At 37.0% G+C, this 27604-nt stretch overlaps 1 protein-coding gene across 1 annotated transcript in view; it reads left to right on the top strand.

The window, feature by feature from the left end:
- Positions 1-27604, top strand: part of PTPRZ1 (protein tyrosine phosphatase receptor type Z1) — a 51493-nt gene that overhangs the window by 3635 nt on the left and 20254 nt on the right. Inside the window, exons 4-8 of the mRNA XM_010173994.1 lie at positions 5787-5830; positions 8383-11965; positions 15696-15840; positions 23224-23315; positions 26736-26821. Of these exons, the coding sequence (XP_010172296.1) occupies positions 5787-5830; positions 8383-11965; positions 15696-15840; positions 23224-23315; positions 26736-26821 (3950 nt within the window). The remainder of the gene's footprint in view (positions 1-5786; positions 5831-8382; positions 11966-15695; positions 15841-23223; positions 23316-26735; positions 26822-27604) is intronic.

The following is a 27604-nucleotide window of genomic DNA, read 5'->3' as shown; positions in this document are numbered from 1 at the left end:
CCTGCTGTCAGGATCAGTGGCATACCACCCTGCTGTGTGCCATGACTCCCTCTGGAAGGAAACGTGGATGCAGAAGCAGGGAGGGAGGCAGGAGCGCTGGGGCTGGGTAACCACGGAGCCAGCAGTGCAGGCAGCGCTGCGCAGTGTGTCTGCAGCGTGAGCAAATACTGCTGGGGAGCAAAGCCTGTAAGAGGATGATGGGGCATTTGGCAGTCTGCAGCTGCTCAGCACTGTAGGTACAGCCACTGGCCATGGCATCCCTGTTGTACTTCTGCTGAATTCATACAAAATAGTGGCTTTGCATTCATTTCAGTAGAAGGAAGAGTGGAGGCCTTGGTTTGGAAATGCATACTGGAAAGCTCATTTCACCTTCCTTCTATCAGCAGAAGTTTCTCTAAGATTTGTATTCTCAGACAGGAGAATGTGGTGCAATGAATGTTGTATTTAGCAGTTCTGAGTGAAAGTTTGATACTCTCATGCTTTTTTATATAAACACACCACTAATTTCATTAAAGAAATGAGAAAATATGGTGTAAGGCTACCTAGGAGGCATAATAATGTAAAGGTGTATCTATATAAAATATGAACTGGGTAGCATAACTATGAAAATGATGGTTTTGTGTTTTCTGTCATTTGAACATTTAAATATGTCTCCTTAATGGTGCATTAAAGCAAATGGATATATATAAGTATATTCTTATCCTGAGCTTTCTTGTTTTTAAATAAAGCATTGTAAAGATGAGTTAAATAGCCTGAATATCAGAACTGTAGAAACGTATAATTTTTCTTCCAAATTTCAGGCAGTTCTGAAAATTTGTAGTCATTTCAGGTCCACCTTAGATTTTTCATTTTTCAAAAGCTTCAAAGTTGAGGAAGATTATTTCAGATCAAATGAAGTGTTTTGTGGATATTTTAAGGAAAAAAAAGAAAAAAAAAAAAAAGAGGTAGAAGTTTATAAATACAAATAAAATACCAAAATTAATTTTGCATGTTTCAGAAAAGCTGTTTCTTGGGATGCTGCCTATCAGAAATAGACACAAAGTTATTGGATGTACTTTGTATTCTGGGGTATTGCATCCAGGCCTGGAGCCCCCAACACAAGAAAGATGTAGAGCTGTTGCAGCAGGTCCAGAGGAGAGACACAAAGATGATCAGAGGGCTGGAGCACCTCTACTATGAAGAAAGATTGAGAGAACTGGGCTTGTTTAGCTTGGAGAAGAGAAGGCTCCGGGGACACCTCGTTGTGGCCTTCCATTACTTGAAGGGAGCTTATAAACAGGAGGGAGAGTGACTTTTTACATGGGCAGATAGTGATAAGACAAGGTAAAATGGTTTTAAACTAAGAGAGAGGAGATTTAGGTTAGATATTAGGAGGAAACTTTTCACCCAGAGGGTGGTGAGGCACTGGAACAGGTTGCCCAGAGAAGTTGTGGATGCCCCATCCCTGGAGGCATTCAAGGCCAGGTTGGATGAGGCCCTGGGCAGCCTGATCTAGTGGTTGGCAACCCTGTCCACAGCAGAGGGGTTGGAACTAGATGATCTTTAAGGTCATTTCCAACCTTAGCCATTCTATGAATCTATGGTTCTTTTATTTTGACACTTCCACTGCAATACATTTGAAAGCGTTGGAAGAGGAAAATTCAGGGAAAAATCACTCATGCATTTAGCATGATTACTTAGGGTGTACATTGCCCTATAGATTGATTTTATAGATACTGTCTGAACCCTGTATATAATTTTAAAATATGAAAAAAACTTCCATTCATTTCTAATATTAATGTTTATTTGCTTACTTAATTTTAATTATTATTTATATCTGAATTAACTGCTGCAAATATTATAAGTATTTTTATATTTAATATTTTAATATTGCAAATATTAACTGAAATATGAGAAACTAGATATCTAATGAGAAAGGTTTCTTCAGAACAACTTGCTGGTTACAACTATAACATCAAATTGGTTTTGTGATCTGCTTTATAGATCTTGAGGCAAAAGGGGATTTCTTGGAGCTCCTGCTTGTGAATTTATGAAAGAAAAGTTATCTTCACCATGAAGAGATGAAATAAAAGTGACTCACATAAAGCATAAACAAAAAAATTCATTTTCAATAATTACTCTGAGTAAGCCAATTTTTAATTAAGATGATATTCACTGCAGCCACCTCCAGATCAATTAATTTTCATGTTAAGGGATAAAGTGAGGCTTGAGTCAAGCAAAAGCATTAGATGAGCCCTTTTCTGGGAGGAATTCTGCCCTTGAAGCAGCCACTTTTAAAGAGGGAAGTTTCAGTACACTGTGCAACACGAATCTGATGTTCAAAAAAACTCACAACCATTGTTTTAGTCTTTTCATTTTGAGATGCTTTCAAGAGAGTGTTTTCATGCCTTCTCCCCACTCTGTCTGGGTACTTCCCGTGAGCAGTTAGTGAGGGCTCTCCAGGCTCTGGGTGATCCACAGACCAGGTTTAAACCTTGTAGTTCTCCACAGTGCTTTATAAGAGGAAGGACCACTTTTGAGCCATGTTCTCTGCCTCAGTTTGTGGAACCCTCAGGAGCTCTGGTATGACACTGGGCAAATGATCATAGTTGAGACCTCTGCTCTTTGGGTTTTTCCAAAACTGTTCAGAGTGGCAGCCTTTCATCTTGTGATACAGTGCACATGCACATTAAAATATCGTTTCCAGTTAGTTTCCATTTAGTAAAAGTCACCAGGTGCTCTACATGATGTAGCTACACAATTTCCATTGAAAATTAAGGGAATAATGTACACAGTGTTTTAGTCAACTTTGATAAAAGTCCAGCCTTTATTTACCAATTTTGCTTATGATACTAGAATTGGAGTTTTAATAACTATCTAAGTGCATGCTTTGACTCTCTAGGTAATTTCTGTATAACTCTGAAAGTTCTGCAGTAGTTTGTTGTGCAGTTAATACCAGTGTTGCATATATGCTTTTGCTGATACAGGAAATTAAAAATAAGAATGTGTATCTGTTCTCTTCTCCTCTCATCTTCCTTTGTGGAGACTTCGGTTGGCGTGTATTAAAAAAAAAAGCAACATGCTGGGATATGGCTCTCAAATGCTGTCTCCTGCATGGCAGCTCATGCTGTCAGCAGTGCTTTGTGAGGATCTGACTGTGCTACTTCTTTGTATCTTGTCTCTGTGAGTGTTTTTTGTCCTAAAAAACACTAAGCATATCTTAAATGTTTCATTGAGGGGATGCTTTTTTCTAATTTTGTCCTGATAAATGTAGAAATCTGAAAACAAATTTAATCAGAAGAAACAAGCTTTACTTTCATTCTTTCCATGCCATTTATTACATAAGCCAGTACAGAAATGAAAACAGTTTATGTTGTGCACAGTATTCTACAATTACAAATAAGATTGTTTTAAGAGATTTTTTTAAAGATTTTCATTGAACTTAAATGTAGGGCAACAGTTACATTTTTTGTCTTTGACCTATCATTTCTTCACCTGTCATTAAAATGGACAATGAAAAGACCTCTTCAGAACTTGAATTCAGACTAATGATTTAATTATTTTATTTTTAAATGTAAGCTATAGAATAATCAATATGTGGTTCCAGAAAAAATAAACAAGCCTGTTCATCAGCCTACATCGATGGGTTCTTTTTTGGAGGGGACAGTTCTTCTTGGTTGGGGATGTTAACACATTTCTATAATCTGTCAAATCAAAAACTCGGCAACAGGATTAACAGAACTTCTGTAAGTGTGTGTCTCTAATGCTTTTGACAAATACATTTTCTGTGACCAACAAATTTAAATAGGCTTTCAAAAATGCATGAAGATTTAGTGTTGTTAACTTATATAAATATTTTGTATATATATCTATATATGGATGTTATGCCTCTCCATGAAGATGAGAGCAAGAAACTAGTGTTTTAGTGGTGGAATTTGGGGGCACATACCATATAGTATAGTCTAGCATAATCAACACATTTTATTTTTCTGATTAATTCTAATTAAAGCTCAACTCAGAAATAGTGACCACCAAATTAATAGATAGCATTTCTCTATATTAAAAATATTTTTCAGAGAAGTATGTTGAGCACATAATTCATTGTAAGGGTCTACTGTGGAAAGACTGTCAAATTAATGTCTACAATGTTTGATTTATATCATTGAGAAGCCAGGGAATATCATTATCTCCTCCACCCCTTCTTCCCCTCTACTCCCCTCCCCACCCTGCCCCGGAGCCTCCTAGGCTTCCAGGAGTCAGAGGTAAGATAATTTTTCTCTATCTTGTTAATGAAAGTTTAATTCAGTATTTGGTAATTTGTGAAAGTTTGTTATAAAAGAACAACTTAGGAATCTTTTGTGCAGGATTGTTTAATCAAAATTTATTTGCATTCTATAGTCTACAAATAAAACTTTGAGCTTGTTATTGTGATAAACTTTATCTAGTGTATGTTGCATATAATACATCTCCCAGTTTGTTTTGAAAGGTAGATATGGACAGACCAAAGAGAATACAAAATAAGTCATAGATCCCCATCTGACTTTGCAGAGATGAGAAAGTGTATTGAGAAAGCTTAATTTGGGAATTGAGGAGGAAATGCAGACATGGAGCTCTGTGTGATGCTGTTCTTAGAATCACTCCCCAGTGAGTGCCAAGAGACTGGCATTTTTGCTTAGTGCAAATCAGCTTCAGAATACCTGCTAGCAGTAGTGTACAGACAGAGTGCTAGAAGACTGCTTAGAAGAAAGCCTTAGAAATATTCACAAAGGGAATGGACCTTTCTGTGGACCAAAGGAGCAGTAAGATGAGTCAATGCTGTGGAAGGGGTATTAGATTTCATCACTGGAGGCCTATGCCAGTTCCTACCAGACATTTGCAGGTTTCCTGCAGCATGCTTTGGAGCCTTTCTTGCTGACCACCATTAGAAGTACGATATTGAATTTGGCCAAAAAGACAAAGAGAAAGAAGGTGAGAGACTACCTCTAAACTTAGAGAGAAGGATTTTCACCTGAGCTGTAGGAGATTCATTCGTTGATCATGCTTCAACTGTTATTTATTTATGAAAAGTGAGGAGGCCTCAAAAGCCTTTAGAATAGTTCTTCGCAGAGCACCCAGTACCTGTTTATTAGGGACTTTTTGTGGAATGTGATACAACTGCGTTCATGTCCTTACATTAAACCAAGAGGAGTGGGAGTTTGAAAAAGACATTAAGCACTGGACTCTAGGAATTGTGGGTCTCTTTTGTCTGCCCTGATGGAGACAGGCAGCCGACCACATGCTGAATATGATGGCATGGCTGTTGCGTTAGTACCTAACTCCAAGCCTCAGTACACAAATGAGAAATTTGCTGTATGAAAATTATAGAACAGATCATTTTACAAGAATATCTTCAGAGCTTTCAGATTAAATGTAGAGAAATATTTGATTCCTAGACTTACCTTTTTTTCTCTTTTCTGTATTTCTGCATTAAACTGTACTTTCTCATAGAAAATGTTCTCACAGACTTGGTTGTCCCTGGCCAGGATGCGGTTCCTCAGTGCAGATCCAACATAGGCTGCAGTATCAAATTAGAGTCAGGCAAAACTTTTGTGGCTGAATGTATCCTGTCTAGAGAGCTCTCTAGAGAGCTCTACCTTTAGAGCTGGTGTTCAACCCATGTGGTTACCCACTGCTTCAAACACAATCCTATAAAACATCTTAGATTGGGTCTCAATAAATATATTAACTAATCAGTTGAGTCTTTGCAGAATTAATAATTCTGTGAATATAAAATGTTGGGTGATATGGTATGTATTTTTTTTTTATAGAGACTGACCTCATTCCTGAACTGAATGAAACTGAAGAATATGAGGTATCACATTCATTTATTTTTAAGAGAGTATTTCAAATACATACATTTCAACTAAATTTAATAGATATTCTGTGAAAATTTACAAAACTACATCACCAACTGAATGTATTACCTGCGTTTATCTATACATACATATATATGCATATACAGGCTTCTCTTTCATCTGTATTTCTCCCTAGTTAACTCTAGAGATACCTCACTATCTAGTTCTCCAGGGCCAGAGATAAATGAAGAAGTAAGCGATATCACAGGATATGCCTAAATATTTTTGAAAATGGGGCATCAAGTTACTGTCACCTCTGAATGAAGTCTGACAAAATTGTTCATTTAGCAGAATCAAAGCTGTCACCCAGTGTTAAGCTTTTTAGTTTGCTTAAAGAGAAATCTGACTTAGGCTTGCTTGTGATATTCTTACCATGTAGTCAACTGAAGTAAGGGAGGAAAGCATTTGTGCTGAAGAGTGAGATTCATGTGTGTCTGCTATCAGTGTCCTGTTGGTTGAGCTTAACAGTTATTCCAGAGTTCTTGGAGGGTCATTGAACTCTTCTTGAACTCAAGTTAGACCTTACAGTATAAAACCATTTTACACAATTTTGGATGTTTTTATGATATCCTCTGCAGACTTCATATTTGGTAACTAGGTTTCTGGTATCGCAGCAAGGAAAAAGGTAAAAATATCACAGTGAAGTTTATAACAGTCTCTAATACAGATTTTACAACATGGACAGTTCCTTCAGTAAAACCTACATTTGTATCAAGTAATCCCTCAGAATTCTTATTTTATCATTTCATTCTATGATCACAATAGTCTCACTGAGTGATAAGTCCTTGTTAGCTAAATGGGCAGCCTGTGCTTACTTGTCTATTTACCCTCTCTTGTATTTGTGGACACTGAGTTAACCAATAATACAGTTATTTCTCTGTGATGTAAGTTACATTTCTAGATTATTATATTGCATCTGTCAGGACAGTAACTGAGTGCCAGTGAATGTCAATTGATTTTTACTTGAACTGTGAAAATTTAAAAGTGCAAGCATTGCCCTTTAGAAAGTAGATTTTTAAAACCAAGGGCCTGTGCACTCCAGTTCGGGTTTGAGGACACACAGTGTAGGTGCTGCTGTCCCTACATTTAGTCCTTGAAATGAAGTCCAAACCTGAGAGTCATGTCTGAAGTCACTAGACATGCACATTGTGTGAGAGCGCTAGATGTTCCTCATACAAAAAAAGGGACTGCAGTGTGAAGTACAGCTCTAGCCTAGTGGTTAAAGTCTTCACTCTGGTGAGACTGGATAAAAGCTAACACCTCCTGTTAGCTGAGTGCCCGAGTGAATAGTTTATTCAGCCATACCTCATCTTGGGCACGTGCCCTGCTCACTTCAGTGCAGGAGTGGGATATCTACTCAGCCTAAAATATAGTGGAAACTGAGGATTTCTCAGACTCATAAGTGTCCTGGTCTCCTGTCTTCTCAGTGTTTTCTCTCAACATTATGCTTTTGAATAAAAACAGATTGGTATTACCACCACATCACCAAGCCATATCTTCAAAAGAAAAAGTCGTAACTCTATTTTGTGAGAGGCTTTGTCCTGCTGGTGTCTCTTAGGGCTGTGTGTGCCTACCAAATCAAGTCCTTTCAGAAACTGAAGGTGCCCCTCAATCTAGTTTGCAGAGTTGTGCTTGGACAGGTTTCGTTCTGGTGCAGTTCTAGATGGGGGCACAGCACAGAGCTGGAGGCACTGCTGTGTCTAGGTCAAAATGGAAATGCCTGCTGAGCAAGTTAGATGCTTCCACATTATGTTTTTTTGATTTGTGGCAGGGAAAGTTGAAGAGGGGACAAAAGGATTTGAACTTAGATCCTCAAGGCCTGCCTAAATCTTGATTGTATTTAGACATGTAATTTTTTTTTTTCCTTTTTGAGTCTATCCTTAAAAGTCAAAACCCTAACATAGATTTTTCACAAAGTATCATTATTCATGCTCAGCAAACAAAGGGTCATAACAGGGGCTAGGTGGTATTGGTCACAACACTTGTGAAACTGTTACAGTCATGCTGACTATCCAGAGAAAACTCTGAAGATTAAGCAGATTTAAGGACAGGTCATAATTCTATTCTGCAGATTCTGTTACTGTGACAATTTAATCAACATCAGGATGTTAGTACAAATCTCTAAGACATTCTGATAGCAGAACCATTTTTTCATTAATGTGTACTTCATATATGATTGCATTTTATTAGGAAGGAGTAAATAAATACTATGAGTGGCTTTTCTTTCTCAAACAGAGTAAAAGTACCACAATATTTAAGAAGTTGTCATGACACAAGATTTTTTTTTTTTTGTTTGCATTGCAAATTGTACTATTTTCAAGAGAGAAGAGGATACATGTTCTTGCAGTTAAATATTTTGCCTAAAGACCAACAGTCTTCTCAGTGTTGTCACGTTTTGCCTCTCTTGTTTCTATGGAGCCATAAAAATGTATTATTGCAGTTTTGGTCTTAATTTGTGTATGGTGTCTATAAACATTTAATTGTCTTTGGCTATGATATTTTTTCCAAGGATGAAGTTGATGAAAAGGAAACAGAGGTGGATGAAGAAACTGCAGTGATTACTAGCACTGACAGTAAAATGAACCAAATAAGGAGGAAAGATTTCCAGGTGACTACATCCAGCTACGGTCAAGAAAAAGTGGGAACAAAACTCAGTGAAGCTAAAACAAATAGATACTTAAAAAGAGAGGAAGAATTGCATGGTGAGGATAATGTTTTCAAAGCAGTTTATTACCCTACTTCTCCACCTGTTAGTGAAATTTCTGAAGAAGAGGAAGATCCTTTTTTGGAATCCCAAACAATTACTCAAATTCCTCCTCAACTCATTGACTCCACCAAAGGCGCAGAAGAAGAATACATATACCTTTCTTCAGGCACTGAACCAACAAGAGTAACCACTACTGGCCATGGTGATGAAGATTTCTTATTGTCCCCTTTTAAACCTCATCAGGAATCTCATGACTTTTGGAGTTCGGTTCTTACCACTTCTTCAGCACGGCTGGTTACAGAGGAGACCTCCCAAGAAGACACTCTTCCTTCAGGAAGCCCAGATATAAACATGCATGATGTTATTTCTCAAGGCTCAATTAAGTATGTTTCAGAAGGTGTAGCATCCTCGAGTTCTGATGAGCCTCCAAAGCATACTTCTTCCACTGATGAAAAGTTATGGTTTCACAATGCTACAGATCTGACAACTCAATCTGCTGATATATCGGATAGCAGGCAATTGTCTCAGACCAGTTACAGTGATGCTTATGTAGAGGGATTAAAGCCAGCTACAGTCCCCTATTCCAGCAGCCCAGTGGTTTCACAGGACACTTCAGATGCGGATTTAGAATTGCCACATTATTCTACCTTTGCTTTCTCCTCTGCTGAATTATCACCTCACTCTATCTCTTCAAGCTCTGGAGAATATGGTTCTGCTTCTGCTGCCAGTGAGGTACTCTCTCAGACAACTCAACCAGTTTATAATGGTGAGATACCTCTTCAACCTTCCTACAGTAGTGAAGTGTTTCCTCTAGTCACCCCTTTATTGTTTGACTCTCAGATGCTCGACACTACCCCTGCTACATCAGATAGTGATGTGACCTTGCATGCTACACCTGTATTTCCCAGTGTTGATGTGTCATTTGAACCCACCCTGTCTTCCTATGATGATGTACCTTTGCTTACATTTTCCTTTGCTTCCTCCAGTAGTAAAATGTTTCACCATCTGTATACGGTTTCTCAAATGTTTCCACAAAGTGCTACTCCAGCTGTCGCAAGTGATAAGGTGTCCCTGCATGCTTCTTTGACATTGGCAGAGGGTGATACATTAATACAGCCAAGCCTTGCTCAATATGCTGATGTGGTGTCACATCAGACTACTCATGCTGCTTCAGAGACACTGATATTTGGTCATAATAGAACTCACATGTTTTCTCAAGTTGAACCATCCAGCAGTGATTTAAATATGCATGTACTATCTACAATGTCTGAACTTCCTTATGCTTTGTCTAGTAATGTGGGCTCTCTCCAAAGCTTTACTGTTTCCTATGACTCCGCAGAATTTGTGCATGATTCTGTTGACGTATTTCGTCAAGATCCTTTATTTAGCAGCTATAACAATGTACTGGTGCATAAAACTTCTTCTATAATATCACAAGCTGATACTTTGCTGCAGCCTACGCGCTCTCTATCTAGTGATACGGATTGGTCTGAAGCATACTCTGGTAGTGAGTCCCTTTTGCCTGATACAGATACTTTGATGGTATTTAACGTTTCTTCCTCTGATTCTGTAGATGAAATTACATATGAATCATCTGGGTTTAGTGATGTTAATAAGATGCTTCAAAAAGGTGATGTTATATATGGAGATGAGAGAGAACTGCAAATTTCCTCTTCTTTAAGTGAAATGGCTTCCAATGCTGAAACTAAAGTGGTACCTGAACTTTCTACGTCTGTTTCTAATGATGATATAATTAACCAGAATATGTCTCTGCAAGAAAGTCCACTTCCTGTTTCTAGCACAAAGGGAATCCTTCCAGTCTCTCTTGCTTTTCCTACTACTAAGATACTTGATCATGATATTAGTAAACTTACAGAAAATCACCTTTCTGTTCAGCCTTTGCATGTTACACCTCCAGCCTTTGATGACACTTTGCTTAAACCTGTGCTTAGTGCAAGCTCAGATCAAGCTCTCTATGCCCCTGCTTATAGTAAAATGTTATCCTCGACTCAGCCGTACTTTTATGAGACCTCAGCTACATTAAATAATGAAGCATTACTGCAATCTTCCTTCCAATCTTCTGGCGATGGCACTCTGCTTAACACGGCTGCAGTTATGCCTAGTGATCCAATATTGGCTGAAAGCTCCAGGGTTCATAAAGATAGTTCTACATTTGACCAAATACTGCATCAAATGGCACCAGGTTCTGCTACAACTGAAACCATGCTGCATTCTACATCTGCATCTTCTGCTGCTGCTATGTTGTCAAACACTTTTAGTAAGCCCACAGCGTCACTTCAAGGTTTATCTGTTTCTTATGCAAGTGAGGAATATGTTTCATCCAGTTTGTTTACCAGTGAAGATGTACAGCAGGTTATGTCTTCGTTGTACAGTAGTGACATTTCGTTCCAGCTGACCAGTTTAGAAAATACAAACGCCTTTCCCCCTCAAGCAGCAAATGCCTTAACAACTCCCTTCCTAACAGGTGATACATTACCACATGTAGCTACTCCTGCAGACAGCCGTATCTCTTCAAGTGTTTTTGAAAGAAGTGAGGCTCCCAGTGTGTCTTCAAGTTCTACACTTGGTTTTGATCCTGTTCATACGCCTGCAGTAGTTTCTGATTCTGACATGTCCATTCATCACACTCTTCCTTTACCAAATGTACATATTTCTGTTACGGCTGTTCCTCCCAAGAGTGAGATCCCTGTAACTTTGAGTAGATTGCTTGTTCCTTCTAGAGAATCCTCTGGGTTGTCTCCCAGTATCATGTCCAGTACCGATTTGTGGGCTTCTGTAGTTGAGGATGACTACGATGAATATGACGATGGCTTCCCTGTAAGTAACTGTATCTCATGCACTTCCCATAGAGAAGCTCAGGATATGGTAGTAGAGGAACAAAACACAATGGTAAACAATAACAAGGATCAGAGTAACCTAATTATAAGCTCACATTCTGAGAAACCTGAAGAAGAAGAGAAAATTTCAACTGCTGCATCAGATAGTCAGATAAACTATGCCATGGACAGACATAATTATACATCCATACCAACTTTGACAGCAAGTGTGATACCTAAGAAGCACAACAACCCGACAGTTTTGGAGAGCCGCATTCAAACTGCTAGTGTCTCATTGCAAAAGACACCAGAATCTAAGTCTTGGGCTGTTTTTACAAATGATGAAGAAAGTGGTTCTGGTCAAGGTACCTCAGATAGCCTTAATGATAATGAAACGTCTACAGATTTCAGTTTTCCCGACCTTAATGAGAGAGACACTGAAGGGGCAGTTGAAGCAGGTAACTCAGAATTAACTCCTGGATCATCACAGTCATCAGCCTCATCTGTTACTAGTGATCACTCATCAGTATTCAACATCTCTGAGGCAGGTTAGTTATGGATAAGTCTAATTAATATCATGGAAAGCTGTGAGGGGATACTTTTGTGACATAGAGAATAAGAAGGTTTATCTGCGTCTAAGAAAAGGAGAACATAACAGTGGCAGTAAGTGTAAGTAAGGAAGCATTGGGGAGCAGGGGGTGCATGCTGAGCTGGCTATCTTGTGAATGCTACTTCTGGCTACTTAAAACTGCACCTGAAGTATTCTTCAGTAAGAAGATTCATGCTCTGCTTCTGGATAGATGTGTGCTGTCAGCAGAAGTTGGGTCATGCACAATCTAAACCCAGAATTTGTTTCAATGTTAATTGTTTAATTTTAATTTTAAAGATTTAAGAAGGACCTAAGTTCTCTGTACAAAGACAAGTGCTACCCTTCCTGGAAACACACATGAGGAAACCATACCTCTACCAGAGGAAAGATACCTCTGAGATTCTGGTTTTAAAGTTACAGCAGCACATTTCCTCCTTGTGTTTTGTTCTGTATTTTCTAAGATATATTGAGCAAGGAAGAAGATGCTTCAGTTTGATTCTGATTCATCTTAACTCATAAAAACATTCATTTTCATTCTTACTCTGTATGCCACCTTCAGATTTCAGTGAGATGTAGACTTTTTGTGCCAGATTAGCATATTTCCAGAATACTTTGAGACAGATTCTCCTGTACCTGTTTATATTTAGTGCTATTTCCCTATTTAGTCCTCTTTAATAGAGTATTTGTAATCTGTGATTCCAAGGATAAAGTCAGAAGGCAAAACTGAACCTCATACAGATAAAACCATGATAAATAGAAAGCATTACCTTTGTGATTAAAAATGCATTATGGAAAACTTGAAGTATTCAGACATAATTTGAATTACCTCTCATTAGAATATTGAAAAATCCAGGAGTAAAGTCCGAAACAATATCTATGATGTTTGAAAAAACACAACCCAACAACCAAGGTTAAATTGGTATTTTAGAAAATAAAGTGAACTTCCATGAAGTACTCACAGCACCTGTAGAGGGCAGTATCATCCAACTAAATCCACTAAGGGATGCACTCTGCAAAGCCTATGAATTTTTCAGAACATTCCTACACATACACAGTTAAATCACATCAGGTTGTATTACTCATGAGCAACAGAATACTAACATGAAAAGGTGGTAAATTTACATTCTGTAGCTGGGGCTAATAGAATGTGAAAAATAGAAAATAAAAGAAAATAGAAAAAATACTGAAATAAAGTTGAAAACATACTGAAATTAGTAGGAGTCCTAGCAAGGTAGGTGTTAAAAAACCGAATCAATAAGAGGATTAGTTCAGTAGGTAAATAGTTACCATATTATGTAAAATACCTAACATTTCTTTAAATATCAGCAAAAAGAGCATGAGTATTTCAAAACTTATATTACCAATGTGAATGAGTGTTACCATAAAAGATTTATAGTTTGCATAATAGGTGTCATTTGAATCATTACTGATAGTAATTCAGAAAGGATTTTACATGACTGGAGGAGGAGGAGCAGTAGTAGTACAGACTTAGAGTTTGTCTTCTATATATTATTGAAAGACACTATACAGTACCATTTAATGTACATTATTTTTTCCAATAAATGATGCCAAACATTGTCTTTTAATAAACTGAAAATTCAATGTGAGCATGTCTAACATGGCTGTCCTGTAAATCAAAGACATCTTTGCTTTAATTAAATTGTAAAGCAGTGAAACAAACAAGCAAAAAAACTCCTCAGCTGGTAATTTATTTATACATTACAATTAATTCACCAGAAATTGATGTAATTTTTTATTGTTGTGACCATTACAGAAAAAATTTTCATATAAGCTTTTCCCAGTCTCTGTCATTGTTAAGCACATTTATGCTTATTCCAAACTAGGGCTTTCTCTGTAAGACCTCTGTGGCTACCTAAACCTTTCAACCTCTGCTGAATAACTGTAAGCGAAATTAATATAATGAAATAAACAAAGGATCCAAACACATAATTGTTAGGGAGAAAAGAAATCTACTGTAGATAAGACTGCCTTTTCAGCTGCCATCATTGGAGTCATGGCCAAGCAGGCAAGAAACCTGTTGCAGGAGGAGCCTGCTCTTCATTCCTCATAGAAGGAATGCTAATAGGATCTTGTCATGTACCTTGAAGGAACCCTGTCATCACACAGATAAGACTGGGTTTTACACTGTGAATTAGTCCAGACTTGGATAAGCAAGTATGAATGCTTCAAAGGGATTGTATTCTGATCTCTCATGCATATATTTAGTTTCTTCTGAAATCAATAGGATATTCTGATTTTAGCCCACTCATCAGAAACTCAGGGACAGGTTTTTCAGAAGCAACACTTGTGCCTTTAATCACTTTCCACACGGAGTTACAGGATTTAAAGAATAGTGATTGATTTGGGAGTTTGAGTACTTTGAAATAAAACCAAGAAGATGCTTGCACAATCAGAACCTCGACCTTTTTGCGTATAAATCCCTGAAAGCCCCTAAACTCAAGAAAATGGAAGCAGAGAGCTGCCTGGAAATCTGTACTGTGTGAAGCTGTTTGGGTTTTGATATCATATTTAGGACATGTGCTTTGTTGTCCTTTTTTTTTTTTTTTTTCCAGATACAACTCCACTCATTCCTCCCTTTTGTTTGAAATCTTTTTATTCATGTAGAATTGGTCTCTTGAAATCCCAGTGGAGTGCATCTGATTTCTAGACAGCAAATTCTGCTCCCATACAGAATATTCATTAAATTAGAACTGTTCACAAAAGCAGAAGACATTAGAAAATCTAGGGGTTTAAGTCTAACAAGTGGAAAAGTGTTTATTTCTGTGTTTTAACTCATACAATGGTCACAAATCACAGTCAACTGCACAGATTGAAAAGAATTAGTCATTTTGTGTCAAAATCACAGTTTTAAAGTGTTTACTTTTTGAGGTATGACCAAAGTTAAAAATGCAGGATTGGTCTTGTCCACCATTGTTACCTTATTTTAACGAGATTATAAAACATGTCGTTTTGATCTTTTTACAGATTCCTGTGCACAAATATTTCTGTCATCCAGCATGGGGTGGCAGAAATGTGAAATCTAGACAGTATCTAAATAATAATTTGATCACCTGTAAAGGTGGAGGTAGGAAATTTAATTCTGGCTCCAATATAGTTGTGGGGAGGAGGTAATGCAGTTGAATTTGAAGGAAGCAGGATGTATCTATAAGGCAAGTTACAGAATGGACAATGCATTAACATTCACAAAGCTTAAGTGCAATACAGCAGGCACATAGGGACTATTGTAAGAAAATTTTCCTATTGATTTATTAGATACTTTCTTTGCATTGTATGAGTGACAGCTTAATATCAGTGTTCTTTAATATCAGTATTTCTTTATAATACATTCCAGTATTATATGTTTAGATTCCTTAACTCAGTTGGCTTTCAGCTAATAAACAGGTGAAAATAAAAAGCTTTCTTCTCCTATATTTTAACAACAATCTGATGTTCTTACAAAGAGAAGTCTCCACTGCTGGAAGGCTGAGTCACATAAGCTTGACCACTCTGCTTTACCCTCTATCTGCTTATTTTCTGTAAGCTGGTTTGCAAATATATATACTTTCTGCAGTACATAGTAAAAAATAGAGGTAAGTGGTATTAAGTAGGCTCATTATAAGACACATTCACTTTTGCTGTGCATTTGTCAGAATTTAAACATGGACTGTTTCAATTTTCTCTGACTGCAGAGGCAAGTAATAGTAGCCATGAGTCTCGTATTGGTCTAGCTGAGAGTCTGGAATCAGAGAAGAAGACAGTTATACCACTTGTGGTCGTATCAGCCCTGACTTTTATCTGTCTAGTGATTCTTGTGGGTATTCTCATATACTGGAGGTAAGTTGTTTTTTGATTGGTTTTCAGTTCTAAAGAGCTCTGATTTGAAAAATGTGATTGACATTCTTGAGCTGCTTTACAGGAGGGAGGCTGGATCTTGTCTCTCACTGTGTCTTTGTGTTGCTCCCAGTGCTGCACTGACATAAAGCTGACAAAATATAGTGTTGCCTGTCTAAAATCCTCAACTACATTTTTTTTTTTTTATTGCAGAAGGTTGAACCATTGCAAATAGTTTATTTCCATTTTGAGATATTTTAGTAAACTTACTTGTGATTATTAATGCCTAGAATGCACGTAACTTAGAGCACTAGGAAGAAAAGGAGGGAGAAGAAAAACAAGTAGCATGGCATAGGTTTGTTTCCTATCTTTCCAGTCCTTTAATAGTTAAAAAAGGTAGTTGTCAATTTAGGATAAGAATCTGTGGTCCTCAACAGGACTATGTGAATAAGCAATTCATATAGGACTGTAGGAGTATGCTGTAGCTGACATAGTTTGTAAGACGGAAATGGGATAGTGTAATAGTATAATTATTATAATGAGTAGCACTTACAATATTCTGTGATTAAAAAGTTGTTCTACTTCGTGATTCTGCCTATCTTTAAACCAAAATTTGTCCCACAACCTTTCAAACCCTTCAGTGGGTTTGAAGCTAAGGTAACTAAGGATGAGTTTCATGTGCATGCACATTCTTAGATTCCCTCATGGACCTGTTTCCCTGTGACTTGATAAGTTGATAAGACATTAAAAAAAAAAATAGGCTAAGGAGAAGTGATAGCTGTAAAAAGTCATAACTAGTCAGAGAGGTCAAAAGACTATATCTATACTGTGAAATGAAACAGACCAGCTGGCATGACACAGATTTCTGTACAGCTGAAGTCTCTTACTTCACAGAGGGGAAAAAAACAGAGTGGCTGCATTCGCAGCACCTACTGGGAATGGTCTCTGCCCTGTGCTAAGCCCAAACTGTGTCAAGCGATGTGTGAAATAAAGCAAGCTGTCCTGAGCTAAAAGCTTACCAGGAATCTAGTTAGCTGCGTGACAGCATGTGGCAGTGCTCAAGCCGTTGGTTCTGTTTTGTTGGTTCTAGATAAAGCCAGAGAGTCTTCCTAGGGACATATCTGCTTCAGCTCTCATAGGGCTTTCAAAATTCATGCACAACCCTTAATGCTTTCTCAAGCATGCTGGTTGCCAGGGAGGAAACAAAGTGGTCCATAGGGGGAAATAAGTTGCCAGAACTTCCTGCCGTGGAGATTCTTGCTGTTTGGTGATTGTGAGGAACTTGATCCCGTTACTGCTTTTGCAGTGCTAACACAGAAACTAGCAGCAAGAATCAGCACCTTGTTCTTCCAGGAGCTGTACAAACAAGGGGGAAGGCAGGCCCAAACATCTCACAGATGCTTCTAGAACTTGCTTCTTTTTTTTTTTCTTTTTTTCCCCTACTCAATTCTGATTAAAATGTATAAAAGTGATGAAGAACCTGGAACTAGACCCCAGACTGCCCTTTCCAAGCTCCTGACTACTGTAATCTCTAGGTTGTGACATAGGGATTGTGCTTATTGACTTTTCTTCTAGTCTTCTGATGCTGGGTTTCTATCAGCCTAGCAGAGTATGTCGCACGTGGGGACAGAATACATCCCATCCCTGAACACACTAGGTTTAAGAAATTAGGTTCGAGCTTCCTTTGTTCCAGGCAAGCATGCTACCGAGTCAGACAGTCTTCAGCATGGTTAAAGACAGTTTTGAGCAATGAATTTTCAGAAAGATTTCTTCTTCTTTCCAAAGAAGTAGTTAATTGTCATAAGAATTGCACTATTCATTTCTTTGTCTATGTCTAGTTGGATGATTGTAGTGTCCATCACAGGATTTCCAGCTAATCATGTTAATATTGAAGAACCTTTTCCTGTCTTTCTTGTTACACAACCTGAACATTCATATTCATCTTCCAAAGAGTTTCATCCTTGAAGCTAAATAGTATTTGAAGTCTCTTCTATTTGCCAAAGAACACCATCCATTTTAAGACCCAGATTGTACAGTGCAGTAATCCTACACGTTACAAGCTTGTTTTTGTTGGATAACATTGTGTTCATTTCATATTCTTTCTTTGGGAGTTAACAATTCTGTAACATAGGTCTTTCAAAATAAAACAAAAATCCCGTTAGCAGTAATATCTTCTCGAACTTGAATTTAATCTTTTCTGTATTTCTTGTTTGCTACAAAATAAAATATGGAGCTCTTCTTTTGTTAATCTTCAAGAAAATTTTCTTGGCCTTATGATAACACCAGTAACATGTTTCTTATTTCAGAGGAATGAAACATAAAAGGTATATATTGTAGGTAGGACTTTGTGAGCCTCTTTCAAAGGTGCCAAGACCCTCACCTCTTTTTAAAGCTTGGGAAAAAGCAAAACATTAGCATTATTGCTATGCAGTTTTCTTTATGCCTGGAGAATAAAAGTATATAATCTACAGTCATTTTTATAGTTAGATTTAGTTTATTTTTAAATAATTTATGTAAGCTGTCAGTGTTTCTTTTTATAATGCTTTTTTATGTGGCCCAATTATTTTCATTTATTAAAGGTCATAAAAAGCTTATGTTTGCAAGGCGTTATTCTACATTGCTTTGTCAACAGTACTCAAGAAATTACCTTGGTCTGTCCTAGCTGGGTGAGTGAATAGTGCTTTGAGTTGTTTCCGCTATTAGCTCCTAATTTGAATAGGCAAAAGGTATGTTTGATATGCAATAGATGTGTTATTTGGCTTAAAAACCAAAGACTGGTAAGTTCCAGTTTCTCAAGGTTAAAAAAAGGCAAAATAATTTTGTTCTTCACTTGAATGACTTGTATCAGAAAAATAATTCTGTACCATCTGTTGTTTGGGTTTTAGGGGGTTTTTTCCACATGAAATTGTTAATCAGCACTTGAGGAAATTCCTCAATCTCTTCACTGTCTCATTAGGCACAATTTCAATCTTTCTGTGATAAAATATTTATTTGTCTGACAGGGATGAAAATTTTTAATGGCAATATTGTCTAAAGATTGTCTAATTGGCAGTAGGAATATAGGCAGTTGTGAACTACTCTGGTTCTGCGTATCATATCTTTTGTAATTCAAGCAATTTCCAAGCCATTTTTCCTTCCTTTTGTCAGCATGATTACGATTATAGTGGAATAAACAAGGAGATTCTTGTGCCTGTTTAACAGCCTTGTCATCCAGACAGATTTTTTTAATAGAGAGAGAATTTAGAGAGAATTTTGCATCCAAATCTTGAGTCTGACCACCTCTCTCAGTATCTATCTACTTGACTGAGTCCTTGCAACAGAGATGCAACAAGGATATTTTAATGTCCATGCTCTGTTCTCTTCATTTCTAGATGGCTTCATCACTCCCATTTTGCTGAATTAACCTTATCCGTTAGGGTGACTGAAATGGAAAGTTTCTCTCTGCTGACATATAATATAGCAAAAATTGCTTATGCATACTTATGTGTGTACTGATTTGGAACAGTTCATAGAAGTGATCAATGAAAATAAACCTGATGAACTGCTGTATAGGAAAAAATGTCGGGCTGTTTGTGCAGATCAATTTTTATAATGGTTATCCTAAGAAGATCTTGGGAAACAGTAAAATTACAACAGTTGTCAGTGGGAATTGCACCATTCAGGATTCTTTTTCAACAAATATATGTGAATCTCAGTAAGAGACTAGCTCTAATAATGTGAACAGAAAACTGCTAATGCAGTTCTAGCTACATTTCTATCTATAGACATACTGAATGTCAGCTGGCTGTCATGAAGCTTCCTAGAAGTTACATGACAGGCATGCTTCAGAAATGACCAACCCAATGACAAATAACACTGAGTGATCATTTAAATTTTAACTTCCCTCTGCCACCTTGTATCTTTGAAATGCAGCTGTCAGAGAATGTTAATTTTCCTACTGATTTGCACTGATGCCTTGACTCCTGTGTTAGGTTTAGGGGAACAGAGTTGAGAACCCTCTGTGAGGATAGTTAAACTCGCATGTGTAGAGGCATGCTAAAAAATTTAAACTTAGAAAGGCAACACTCATCCATCCATAGAGGAGAAACTTCTCAACATCAAATTATAATTAAAAGAGTTAATAAAATTTGAAAATTAAAATTTCAGCTGACAAGCACTTAAAAACTAGTTGTAACCATTTAAAAACTGAGTAATTTGAATCATTGGATCCAGTGAGGATGCTTTAGAACCATTCGATTTTTAAATGATTGGAACCATTTAAAAATAAATTCTAATAAGTGTTTGAGAATACCTATTGGGAGATATCCTGAGCACAAAAGACCCCTGAAATTCTCAGAGAAAAAAGTAATTGTGACTCTAACACCATTCTGGACAAGCAGCAGATGTGCAAACCCATCCTGTCACAGATGACTCTGACTTCTGAGGTTCAGCTCCCTTCTTCAGCCAACACGAGCGGTGAACACCCCACACATGCACACACTCACACACACACTCAGCGCCACACTGTGTCACCTGCCTCGATGGCAGTCCCAGTTGAGCTGTGAGCAGTCCCTGCCCCAGGGGAGAAGTAGGCAGCACATATCCTCAGTCAAGGTCCAGGGGCCCACATGCCAGAAAATCAATGTCCTCTTAAGTCTAAGGCATAGTCTTGTCCTAAGTAGTTGACATAGAAGTGTTCATTCAGATCTAGTATCCCTCCTGGTAAACCAAAGAGCTGCTGCTGCATGCCTTCCTGCGCAGATACAGACACTAGTTAATTCAATAACTTAACACTATCTCCATATATAAAGTGTGTGTTCAAAGAAGTGCAGTGTCTAAATTACAAATTACAGTTTTAGGTTGAAGATCTAAATACTGTGATGAAAGGTGTAAATTAAATAATCAGGTTAACATTGAGTGATGGGACCTTTGTCTGGAAGTTTGAAATAGTCATCACTTTTTTCATTAACAACAAGTGATAATTAATGAGACATAGTTATTAACATTAGGTTTAATCATGAAGGCTTTCACTGCTGATGCAGAAGCAGATGGAGTGCCTATTTATGAGTCTTACTGCAGGTTAAGTCAACTGCTATGAATTTGTCTCCCAAATGTGCTAAGGGTGTAATTTATTTTCAGCCACAATTAACTTGTTAAAGATTAAAGATACAGTGGCTCAGTAAGGGATAGTGAATGAATGGCTTATTATGAGGACATTTTAAGTACTGCTTTAGATGTGAAAGCCATTATGCTAATTAAATTATTTTTAGCTCAATCTTTTCTCAAGCAAACAGGTGACAAAACTCTGCGATGTTAGTCCATGAACTTTATGTTCATTGTTCATAAGCAGTAAGCATTAGGGAAAGGTCATTTTTTTGTTTTAGAGCTTTAATCATAGAATCAAAGGAGCATAGAATAGTTTGGGTTGGAAGGGACCTTTCAAGATCATCCAGTCCAACTCTTCTGCAATGAGCAGGGACACCTTCAACTAGATCAAGTTGCTCAGAGTCCCATCCAGCCTGACCTTGGATGTTTCCAGGGATGGGGCATCTGCCACCTCTCTGGGCAACCTGTTCCAGTCAGGCTGGTTGGCATATTTGGTTGGTTGGTGCTGTTTTTAATAAACACAATATATCAGCATTCTTGGTGCCCAAAAGACAGGGCCAGACTTTCCTAAAGTGTTTGGTGATTTGAAGTACTTTGGTACTTGCCCACCTCTTACAGATATTTTGCACACAGTCCTGAGACTAACTCTTGAGTGTCATGCTAGCACTGAGACGGCCTCACTCACCTCAGCAGCCACTGACTTTATGGGGTGCTAACATTAGAGCCTCTCTAAAAATTGGAAGGATGTTCCCAAGCACGTCCTGAATGTGTTCTTCATCTGCATCCAAAATTTACATTTCTAAGTAAAACTAAATACATAATGGATAGCCTTACTCCAAAGATGTCATGCAAAGCCAGAGCTCCTCTATGTCTATCACAAATATGCTTTTAGAAGGTTCTATCTGGACTCCAAATGTAATTGTCATGTGAATCACCAGAACTATTTTGCATGGCACAATTTTCCCTTTGATGGAGCTGTCCACTTTTTCTTGTGTTTTAAGAGAAACTGTGTTGTACACAGACAGAAAATTCCAAGCACATTCTGAGAGTATGGGCATGTTTCCCAGAGGTTTAATTCAAATAAGCTTACCAAAGTCTTTATGATCTACATTAATGGTTCTGGAAAGAATTAGAATATCTGTGTATTCCTTATATATTTCTCAAAGTAACCTCAAAATTTATTTTTTATTATAAGAATTATGTAAGTTTTATCCATGCAGTGATACAGGAACAGTACAGAAGAATTTAAAACACCAGTGATTACACAAATAGCAAAAGATCATATAATAGCTTCAACCAACAGCTTTGAAGAAGCAGAATCTTGTAAATATAAAATGAGATTAATATTTTCCTGATGCATGCATTTCTTTTTAAATTTAATGATTAGTGAATAATATCTCAAATAGATTAAGTGACCCAGAGTAAAGATTGTTATTAGCATGTCTAATCATATGGAGATTTTTTAATTAAGGAGGCTTTGCAATGCTTACAGCAGCAGTTGGTTGTTTAGTCCCTTGAATAGCTTGGACTCTTAACAGATGCTATTCTTATTATCTTCACATCTGGATTACAGCACAGATACAAATAACATTGTGGATCATAGATAAGGCTGATTCCATTTGTTTTCATCCTTCAATGTTTTTGCAACAAAGCTAGCATCTCCTGTAGTTATAAATTCCCCTGTTTCTGTCTGTCAACTTCAGGAAGTCCTCCTTGGTTAAGGTGTCCCCCAGTGTTGGAATTATATGATGAAAAAATTGTTTCGCCTCAGTCGTAGTAGTTCCAGAGACACCGTTTTGTCAGGACATGTTTCCTTTTATTGCATTTCCGTGTCTGCAATAGGATCTATCGATGAATTGCCAGAACTGATCTCGTATACTGCTCCATCTTGAGTCTAGCATAATCACATGAAAGGGAACAGCAATTATGTGTGTGAATTTGGATAAGCAAGGAAAATAATGGCATTTTTTTTATACTTGGAGTTATTGTGCAGCATCTACAGTAGCTCCTGATGAAGAGTTGCTTTTCCATCTTTCATTATGTCTGATGTGTGCTCTGTCTTCTGCCTCTGGTATAGGTAAAGATGCATGAACAATGTATTATGTTGAGTTAATGTGTCTTCAAGTTGTATGCATAATTTGGTGGTGTGTTGGGGGAATATTTATATTGTAGTAGTACTATTTGATACTGCATAAAAACGGTTTTTCAAAACTGTGATTTCTTTCTTATTCAGTAATGCCAGAATTCCGGAAGATAATGTTTTATTTTTTGCAATATTTATTTATGTTTCTTCCCCTGTAGGAAATGTTTCCAGACTGCTCACTTTTATTTAGAAGATAATACATCACCTCGAGTGATTTCTGCTCCCCCAGCTCCAATCTTCCCAGTCTCAGGTATTTTTTATCAACTGTTCTGTGCATTGATGTTAGCTGTTGGAAGATGCTGCCTTGTATGTGTCCATATTAATTCTTCACATACTGTAACATCTGTAAGCCAGAGATTTGTACTCTCTTGTACTAAGAAACACAGGTGCACTTGACGGAGGCAGAGACTAGTGTTATTAATATTCTCTCCTGTAGGTAATACAGAAGAGAAGTAATACTCACCTTACAAAGTTGTCTCAAAGATAGGCTGTGCTTTCTAGCCATGTGAGGTGTAACCTCACCAAGAGTGGCTGCTAGTGTAGCCATCTGAGCTACACTAAATGGCTGTAGTTCACTGTCACAAAGCAGAGGATTACACCAGCAACATATTCTGCTGTATTTCTGCCTTTAATTGAATTTGTCACCTATGTATAGAACATGGCCTACTGTTTTTACCAGCAGGACCAATAGACGTCTCATCTATCTGCATTTCATTTGTAATTACAATGTTTTCTTTAGCTTACAGATTTTACTAGCATAGTTACTACAGGTAAAGTTCTCTGTGAGCCTCTCATAAAAATGATACACACGTGCAGAATATTATTAGCATCTTCTTATTCTATATCTACCACAGTTATTTGGAGAAACTGTTTCTTTGCTTTCCTTCTCAGAGTGTCAAAGGAGCACGTGCAGCCCTCCTAGCTTTTTCAATCTGAGTAGAATGAAAAGTACTTTAAATAGATTAATTCTGCAGCAGATTTTGAGCCCCATGTTCACCTATGAGAAGAGGATATCTTGTTCCACAAGTAATGCTTTTGCATACTGTGCTTTCACACAGGAGAATCGGTTCCCTTGGAATGACTAAGGGAGACAAAATCAGTACTTGTGTAGGTAACTAGTAAACACATTTAATTAAATAAATCCCAAACATTAGACTTCTGTTGTAATGGAATTGTAGACATCTTTAAATTAATCTTGTATTGATTGCTATTATTAGGAGATGCATAACCTTTTTCTAAATTATTAATTGGCAGGGATATAGCTTGATTTCAGAAAACATGTGATTATATGAATGTCAAGTGTCAATCATTATAGGAAATCTCTCCTCTTAATCTCTATCATTAACTATATTGCAGTATAACTGTATAGTTTTCTTGCAATTTTTCCTGACCAGCTCACCTCTGGGAGATAGTGTTTTCCATTCTCTTAAGACAGAATTTCACTTACAGTTATTCTGAGTGTTTAAAATATGTGTTTTGATGCTGGAGGTTTTCATCCTGAAGTACTGATTAGAAAGAAAATTAACCCTATCCTAGCAAAAAACAGGACATTGATAAATATTAATTTAAAGAGAAAAGTGTTTATAAGTGACTGAAAGATCCATAAAATATTTTATGGAAAAGGCTGCAAGCACTGAGGAAGATTTTTTGGTTTATTTTATGTGCAACAGATGTGAAGTGAGCAGCTTTTGTGTTTTCCATTGCACAAGTGTTTTCAGCAGTGTAATTTTTCAACAGTTGTGACTAACTGTAATATAATACTGGCAAAGAGCATAGAGCAGGAAAAGCATTTTGTAACTGCTAAGTTTAATTTTTTATTATGGCTATGACTAAAAGCACACTCCATAGATCTCATTATATATTAGGTTTTCCTTTTGTAGGGTTTTGTTGGCAGAGATAGGAGAATTGCAGTTATTCACAGAAAATGCTCTGGCACTTCACAGCATAATTTGAAGATGCATTCAGAACAGATAATGAATTACAGGGTAATACTAGGACCCATTATCAACCTTTAGGTAGTTTCAAGTGATACCTGCCATTCCAGATATAAAATATATTCCTGAAGTCAGGAGTGATTTAATTGGGAGATTAGCGCTGGCAAGGAAATAAAACAGTAGTGACACCAAACCTGAGATCTCTTTCTCCCTTATTGTCCTCACTCTTACGGTCATTTACCTTCCCTTCTGGTTTGCGTTTGCATATCATTAGAATAAACACTTTATGCCAGGTTTCGTCTCTGAAGTGTGAAGATAGTGTTACACATTTCTTCAGCTCCTCTTAGGCTTGACTGGATAAATTCACTTTTTGTATTCAGATCCATTCATGTAAGTGGAAGACCAGATGGATCTCAATACAAATCAACAAATTCTTGGTAACTGAAAGCTAAAATGATTAGGTGGCCTAAATGCTGAACATCTGTTGATGTAAATAACAGGTCCTTGTTCAATGTTTTCGATATTTCTTTCTCATATGAAATAGTGATGAAATTACAAATTGTGAATTAAAAATATTTTTAATCTATAAAAGGCTTTAAAAAAAAAATATTATTCTTCAGAACCAAAACTAGCTGAAATAATGTCATCCTTTGACAGGATTAACAGAACACGTTACTTTGTAATTAACAGAACACATTACTTTGTTTACATAGCATATTTGCAGGAAAGAGAAGTTAAAAGTCCCAAAGGTTTTTGACATGATCCCTAATGAACGTTCTGCACACATTCTCCGTATTTGTATAAAGTGAAAAGGAGATGTCCTGAAATGTAAATATCAGATGGAAAATTCAGACTGAATATCAGGATCTAGGAGTTGCATGAATCACATTTATTGGTTGAGAATGTAGATATTGTCTTTATGGGTATCCAGGAAGTCTTCAATCTCTCACTTAAAACTTGAAATATAAAGCCTGATGTGAAAATTTGCAGCCAATACTCCCAGGATCAGATATAAGATTATTATCAATAGATAATCATGTAATCATGGGAAGAATGGGGAAAAAATCCCCATTAGTACTCACTAATGCAGTAAAAGATGCAAATTAGTTGTTGTTTCCTTTGGATGCCAATGCAAATGTGCAACACGTCAGTTAAAATTATACTACTGGCATGATGCTGCATTAATTTAGTAGTGTTGGAACTATGCGGCTAGTCCACGTACTGTATCAGACTCCCAGTGCAACATTCATCAGTCTGAAGCACCCAGACCATTCTGCCTGATCATTCTTTTTTTTATCAGTATTATTCAGAACTCTGCTCCTACCCTCTGCCTTTGAACATCTTGTAGCAAACTGCTAATCCTCCCACTTCCCCTTGACTTCACAGGGAGTTCTGTGTGCTCTTCCACGTAGAGACAAGCTCAGCATCTTGCAGAATCATCACCTTGATTTTTGGGGCTTAAAGACAGAGCAAGACCTAGCAAGGCATTTTCTATATCTTCTTTCCAAAGAGTCATTTAGAAATGTATAAGTATTAGAGAATTATTTTAGAAATGTTAATGGTGTTCAAGAGTATTTTATTTTTGTAGGATATATCCAAAGTAGTTGTATGTCCAAAGTTCATGCCAAAATTTTTATTTCAGGATGTTGTGTGGATTGCCTACATAAAAACTTATTTATATGTCACTGGCTTTTTATTCTTCATAAATATATTTTTTGTCTTTTCCCATCCCTAAGATGATGTTGGAGCAATTCCAATAAAGCATTTTCCAAAACATGTTGCAGATTTACATGCAAGTAATGGTTTTTCTGAAGAATTTGAGGTATGGCTTTATGGCGACATCTTTCTTCTTAGCATACAAGTAATGTTAAGTTTAAATGCCTGGAAACAAAGAACTGGGTGTTACATTCTGACTTGGGAACCAATTTCCTAAATGCACGTAAATATAAGTACTGTGAGCCCAGTAAGGACTGTTTATGCATAAAGACTAGGGAGATTTATAAAAGCTAACAGGACTGGGATGCAAATGGGAATGTTTATCACTGTGATAAAATACTAAATGGTTGTGTCAATAAACTACGCAAAGATAATGCAGTCTGTATGGTTTATCAGATACAGTTGTAGATCTAAAGCTTTTCCAACACTATTACAAATTGATTTTGCAGAAGCCACATTTGCTTGTTCCATTTACAGAGCAAAAAAAAAATGAAGTAATAATGAGTACACATGGCAGGGCTTCTGATTAATAGGGGAGCTGATGTAGTCTTCATATGTGATAGTGAAAGCTTTACAGTTCCTTTTCTAAAGTATAGGGTTCATAAGAAGTATTGCAAAATTCTGAAGCATATGCTTTCATCATACAACGTTACTATCATCATATGTAACTAATGAACTTCATTGTTTTTCACATTCATATCCATTACAAGCACTTTAAAGATAGATACGTTCTAACTTAAGTCACAGGAAATAAACATTATAAACCCAAACTCTGTATTAAAGCTGTGCTATTAAAATTCTTGATAAATGATTTCTGAAAAAATCAGTCAGTTGGGATAGAAACAAGTTTTTAAATGGAGCCGTATTAATTTAAAATATTATTGTAATA

The sequence above is a fragment of the Antrostomus carolinensis genome, unplaced genomic scaffold, assembly GCF_000700745.2.
Source record: "Antrostomus carolinensis isolate BGI_N321 unplaced genomic scaffold, ASM70074v2 scaffold14288, whole genome shotgun sequence".
NCBI lineage: Eukaryota > Metazoa > Chordata > Aves > Caprimulgiformes > Caprimulgidae > Antrostomus > Antrostomus carolinensis.
The sequence above is the reverse complement of the archived record's forward strand: the minus strand, read 5'-3'. Positions and strand labels throughout refer to the sequence as shown.